Source organism: Mixophyes fleayi, chromosome 11 (assembly GCF_038048845.1).
Source record: "Mixophyes fleayi isolate aMixFle1 chromosome 11, aMixFle1.hap1, whole genome shotgun sequence".
Classification (NCBI taxonomy): domain Eukaryota; kingdom Metazoa; phylum Chordata; class Amphibia; order Anura; family Limnodynastidae; genus Mixophyes; species Mixophyes fleayi.
Genome location: NC_134412.1, coordinates 80,345,410 through 80,351,409, shown reverse-complemented (window position 1 = coordinate 80,351,409; position 6,000 = coordinate 80,345,410). Strand labels below are relative to the sequence as shown.

The following is a 6,000-nucleotide window of genomic DNA, read 5'->3' as shown; positions in this document are numbered from 1 at the left end:
TCCTGTACCTGTCAATCCCTTCATCTCTTCCCTCCTACCCTATCTCCCAAATCTTCCATTCCTGGTTAGAACATCCTGCTAATATCTAGACCCAATACAGAAGAAGCATCTTTTTTTTCATCCAATGAAATTGCAGAATTTCTGTCCAATGAAAACATAGGTGCTTTTAACCAATCAAACAACTTGTAAGAAGCTGCAGCATTTACACATTGAAGCTGTGCCAGCTTCTTGTTTGCATAGCAGTAGTTTTTCAATTAACACAAATAACTGAAGTGGGCTGTTCTTCAACCCAATGCTATTTATTATTGTTTCCAAATATTATGAAAATATATAAGCTAAATGTATATATATTTTTGTATACAAGGTTACTCATGATACATGAAGTAGGACTTTTGCCTTAGATCTCCTGTTGGTAACTCAGAAACACACTGTTACTGCCATTTGACATGTAGTGAATGACTGACTACCAAATGGCATTTTTCAGCAATAAAATCCTATTTCAAGTATTGAGTGTTATCCCAGTAAGTTGTACTGCCAAGAACAATAGTAGGGACGGAATACTGCTTTGTTGTTGCTTCTTGTGTCTTTGTGAACGTCGCCAGAAATTAAAATTTTGGGGGAAAGTTATCCTTTATATGTCACAAATTTAAGGTGTTCCTCTTCCCAAACCACTTTAAAAGGCTTTCAGTGGATGTACCAAGTGATTCCATAGGTCTCTGTACAGAACTTGCAGCGACTATACTGTGAGAAGTACATGATATGTTATAGGCTGAAGGACAGAAGTCTGCAATCCTACATTAGTCATCCTAGCAATTATCCATCTGTTGGTGAACTACATTTCCCGTGAGCCTGTGTCAGCCGAGGCTCCTGATCTAAATAGTGGTTCCCATTGTCTGCCACATCCGCACATGTCTAAGGAAACGGCTATGGTAGGACACAGAACAGGTGCTCAGGATATGCAATAAATACCTCCAAGCCTTCTATTGAAATGGTGCTTAGAACAATAGTCTCAGACTACCGTTCATCTGGAGAGAGTCTTCATTTACTAATGTAATTCATCGTGCTCATAGTACAGTAGGACTTCTATGTATAGGGTTAATTTTCAGGATCCAAATCCCCTCGTCCTCGTTGATCCACCTAAAACGATGACCATAGTCACCGGCTTTGTTACTTTCTCCTGAGTGGGTTTACAGGGGTAGCTTAGGATAAAAAGAAGATTTTGTGAGTTTTATGGAATGGTGCAGATATGTTCATCCAACGTAAAGGTTCTCTGATCTTCCCAGTGTTGTATACAAGAGGCTCCAGGACATGCTCAGGCTTGCTGATAGCACCACAGCTGGAAAAGCAACAGGGTGACCTCTGCTATATAATATATGAATGGATGGTTTATATCCTAAAAAGTTTTTCTGTTGTGCAGAGTTTGTTTGTTTTTTTCTTTTCGAAGCTTCCTGAGAACTTGTGAATGCCCATTATATATTCAGTATACATGCAGTTAACATCCAACGCTGTTTTTAATTAACAAAACATTGCACAATAAAGCAGAATTCATACTTTTTTTTTTTTTTTTTTTTTTAAGTGTTTTAATTGGATTTTGGCAGACTTTTATCGATGACAATAAAGAGCTGGAGGTTTTTTGTAACTCTGACTGTCAGATACTTTTAATAAGATTTTTAGACGCTGCATCTAGGAAAATGCGGTCGGCGGAGCAGGGCTGCCACTTTTGAATGCCGAAACAATGCGTGTTTGTAACCTACTCGTCTCTGAGGATCCAGCATTAAAAAGCTTAAAGCCGTCGCAGCTTTGAGCTGCTCGGTTAAGTAGGGAAGAGAAAGTGATGCTTTTATTGCACTGGACAGAACAGCTGAAAGGAATGTTAGTCACTGTGACATGTCTGAATACAATGGCAAGGAGATTGACTTTTTAAGTGTTTTTTAAAACGTGGGGCACCAGCTTGAAAATAGAAAAAAGAAGAAAAAGTTGGTGTTGCTCGTAGCAACCAGTAAGGTAGAACTAAGTTTTTTTTTATCTAGTGCAGTTTAGAAATGAAATTGCAGGTTAAGTACCTTTTTTATTATACATCTGATATTTCTTGGCTATCTGCCTACAAATCGTTATCTCCTTTTCAAAATATCTGTGGTTGGCAAACAAAACATGGCTGCCAGACACAAACAGTCTGCTACACAGACTGACAGCTCTCAGCATGTCGTGTGATGGCAGAGGGGGTAGGAGGAAGATATCAAAGTGTAGACAGAGCTCAGAGGGTCGTTCCAAAACCGCTGCTCACTACATCATGTGACTGTGGTTGCCATGACAGTCTAGAATCATGTATCATTAGCATCAGCCTGAAGTGGGGGGGAAACAAAGCAATTTGTAAGTACTGACTTTCTTCTTTTAGTCTGTCACAGTGATTTATTTAAGGGAAAGAAACACCTGTTTTTTTTTGTCGTGGGATCGGTGCTTTAACACCCCCTTGCTTCAAGCTGTGCATTGATTCATTGGAAGTCCCGCTGGGAAAGGCAGTTCCCTCTCGCACTAGGGCTACCCCCGTTTATTTGTACTTCTCTTCAAGGGTAAATCTTGCTTGGTTATTAATCACCTGCCCCTCTTTCAATGTATTTATTTTATGTTTAGTTATTTATGACAGGAAAGTAAGAAACTTTTAACATTAGATATAGATATGTAGTTGGCCTGTAGAGAGATGCAGTGTGCAGGCTGTGTAGATGTTTTCCTAAGTACCGGCATGTATGAATCAAAATAAATGACATGGTGTGCTTCTCAATTTGAGCTTTTTGTCCTGTGTAAGATCCACTTTAGATAGTCTTCTAAATATGTAGCATTTGATTTTAAAGTGCCTGTAATGGAAAGAGATCCTATTTAAAGTGTCCTGGGTAAGAATAAGATTTACAGTACGTTTTACTTTCTTGGTCCATTTATGAACTTTATTTACGCCCCTGTCTTTCGTGATGTGCTGAGAGTACGGTCGGTATTATCACGCAGTTGTCAGGGGATGCAGTCAGTGAACATGTTTAACACTAAAACATGACATGGCGTTTATCTCTGGGAAAGGCTTCTCCCTGAAGACAAATAAACTATAGACAATAATGTATTAATAATTAACAGATCTTTATTATTGAATGAATTTATGTACATTTTGTGGAGCTTCTCTTAATGATTAAAACAAGGGTACCTGAATTATTGGGAGGTGCTTTGTTAAAGCCAAAACACTGTATTGCGCCATGTTATGTGATCACTTGGCCACCAGGGGAGCTGTAGTGTAGCCTCTCACTCCTGCTTTTATATATACACAGAAATAGGGTTCTCTATTCAGGAAGACTTGTTTCCATTAGTTTAAATGAACAATGATTGGAAAGTAAAAATTAAAGAACTTTGAATTTCAGATCTCTGACACCTCTCTATGGATGCCTGTCCAGCTTATTCACTCATTTGTTATTAAATACCCATAACTATTCCTCTCTCCTCTCATGCAGCCATGAAGGCGGATCGCCGACGTTTAAAGTCCGAAAAGGCCGATCTGGTGAGCCAAATGGAGCAATTATATTCAACGCTGGAAAGTCGGGAGGAGCAACTGCGCGACTTTATTAGGAATTACGAGCAACATAGGAAGGTAAGAGCATAGGTGTGTCTAGCTTGGAAAAATTGCTCCATTCTCGCCCGGTATGAATTGGGCACCATTTAACCAATAGAAACGCACCAATATATCTATTATGTGACTCTTATTATGAGTGCAGGAGAGCTTTCTGCTCAGCACCTGAATACGATATTTCGGGGACCTATAACGTGCCCTGAATTCAAGCTAATCTTTTCATACTACCCACTCAACGGAAGCCGGAGTTCACTGTAGTGTTTACATAAAGATAGCATTGTTCACCATTTCTTCCCTCTGATTTCTCCACTAGCCTCTTCTATTCAGATCTAATCAAAGAGGCGTATAGAAAAGCTCTGCAGCCATTGTTCAGTGTGTTTCTGTACAAGATGTGTGCAGACTACAATCAGCCGTAAAGGTTAGCTTCCAGATCCTTTCAAACCCAGCGTAATAAACCAAATTATATTTGCAGACTCTTTCCTGTCACCTACGTTAAACATATTTGTGTGTATAACTTTGAAATGAATAAGTTAAAACAGAATATATAAAAATTACCTTTTTTAAGATGAAAATCACTTGATTTGTAACCGAACAAAATCGTGGGCAAGGATTTAATTTTATTTTTTATTCTGTAGCATAGACTTAGACACTAATTCCGCAGCGCTGTACACAGAAATCACTCACATCAGTCCCTGCCCCCATTGGAGCTTACAGTCTAAATTCCCTAACATACACAGACAGAGAAAGACTAGGGTCAATTTTGATAGCAGCAAGTTAAATAACCATTAGTTGTAGTTATGGGTTTCAGGCTGCTCTGAACTACAATTCCCAGCATTCCCTGCCAGCCTTATAGTTTGACAGTAGAGCCAGAGATCGCCTATTTCTAGCCTACAATAACCACATAGCTAATATCTGTTCCCTTTTCAGTGTTTGGGGCTTTTTTGTTCTGCCAGAAACTCCAGATGTTACCGCTCCATCTGGGTGATGACACTCGCATCTATGTTTTGGAAAGAGGAAGTTTGCACGGGGTGTGTGAAATTCTGTGTAGGAAATCAGAAAGTCATGTAATATCATTTCTGAGCAGACAGAAACAAACCAAGTGTTCTATATTTTTTTTTTCTTCTATCACATGTACTTTTAGATTTCAAGGGCTAAGTAAACTTTTGGTAAACTATATATCACTGAAAAGGGGTGTGAAGGGAGGGCGGGAGTGGGTGGATCTTCGCAATTTGCGTCATTTTGGCCCCGCCCCAGTGATGTATGCCTGTTTGGGGTCTTCTTACAGTGGTAAATAGACCCAAAGCAGGCATTACGTCTCTTGGGACGGGGCCAAAATGACGCAAATCGTGAAGCCCCGTCCCCCGTCCGCCCATACACCCCTCCATGCCTGCAGATGCGGGAGAATTGCCAGAACATACCCGGAATTCGGGGGTCTCCCTAACATTCCGGGAGAGTTGGCATGTATGCTATATATGTTTGTAACATACACTCGTTTAAAAAAAAAAAAACTACTATTAAAAGCCGCTCCTGGATCATGTATGTTATATAGACAAACCTGTACTCACCAGTGATAAGCTGGCGTCGTCTCTCACTGGCAGCGGACGTAGTCAGTTGATGGCGAGTCTCTATCCACATTAATGGAGCCGCGGCCTTTCCTGGCCTTCTGCTTAATGCAATCTAATTTGTTCGTACAGTATTTACTTATCTCAGTGTATGATGGCTTTTAAATGTTTATTGTATTTTTATTCTATTTGTAATCCTCCTGGGCCCATTTCATGTGCAGTAAAATGATTCCTCCAGTTTCAGTATAAGAACTCTGGTTGATTTAGTCTTTGTCCAATATATTATCAAATGACTAAATCTCACTGGCCATCAGTGTTTGTGGCAGATCTTTGCTTTTTCTACCATGTTGGTCCCAGCACACCCTTGTCTCTCCTAACCATGTACTCCACAGCTAATAATAACTTCCTCACTCATACCACAGTCGCGTCAGAAAGTTTCGAGGGTGCAAAATAATGTACGTAAACTCTTTAGAACACCCCTAACAACCTCTTCTCACATCTAGATCTTTATTTTGTTTAGCAGAAGAACCAGGATGATTGTGTGGAATACATTTTTATCATTCTATAGCTGCTGCCCCGCACTCGTGTACTAAATCTGTGAGCATTTAGATATGTTTCCCCACTACCTTATTCATCTAGATGCGTAGAGGTCTGGATTATAGATCAATAAAGCTTTAAAAGTTAGGTTATACTTGGCAACTCTCCCTGAATGTCAGGGAGACTCCCTGAAATAGGGGTGATCTTCCTCACTCCCTGAAGAGTCTGGCATTCTCCCTGATGCTGAGCCAGTACAAGACGTGGTTGGCTTCGCCATCTGTGGCATGATGACACAGT

General features: G+C 40.1%; 1 protein-coding gene across 1 annotated transcript in view; it reads left to right on the top strand.

Annotated features, from left to right (window-relative positions):
* Positions 1 to 6,000, top strand: part of KAZN (kazrin, periplakin interacting protein) — a 368,693-nt gene that overhangs the window by 325,239 nt on the left and 37,454 nt on the right. The window contains exon 5 of the mRNA XM_075189642.1: positions 3,474 to 3,625. Coding sequence (XP_075045743.1) covers positions 3,474 to 3,625 — 152 coding nt within the window. The remainder of the gene's footprint in view (positions 1 to 3,473; positions 3,626 to 6,000) is intronic.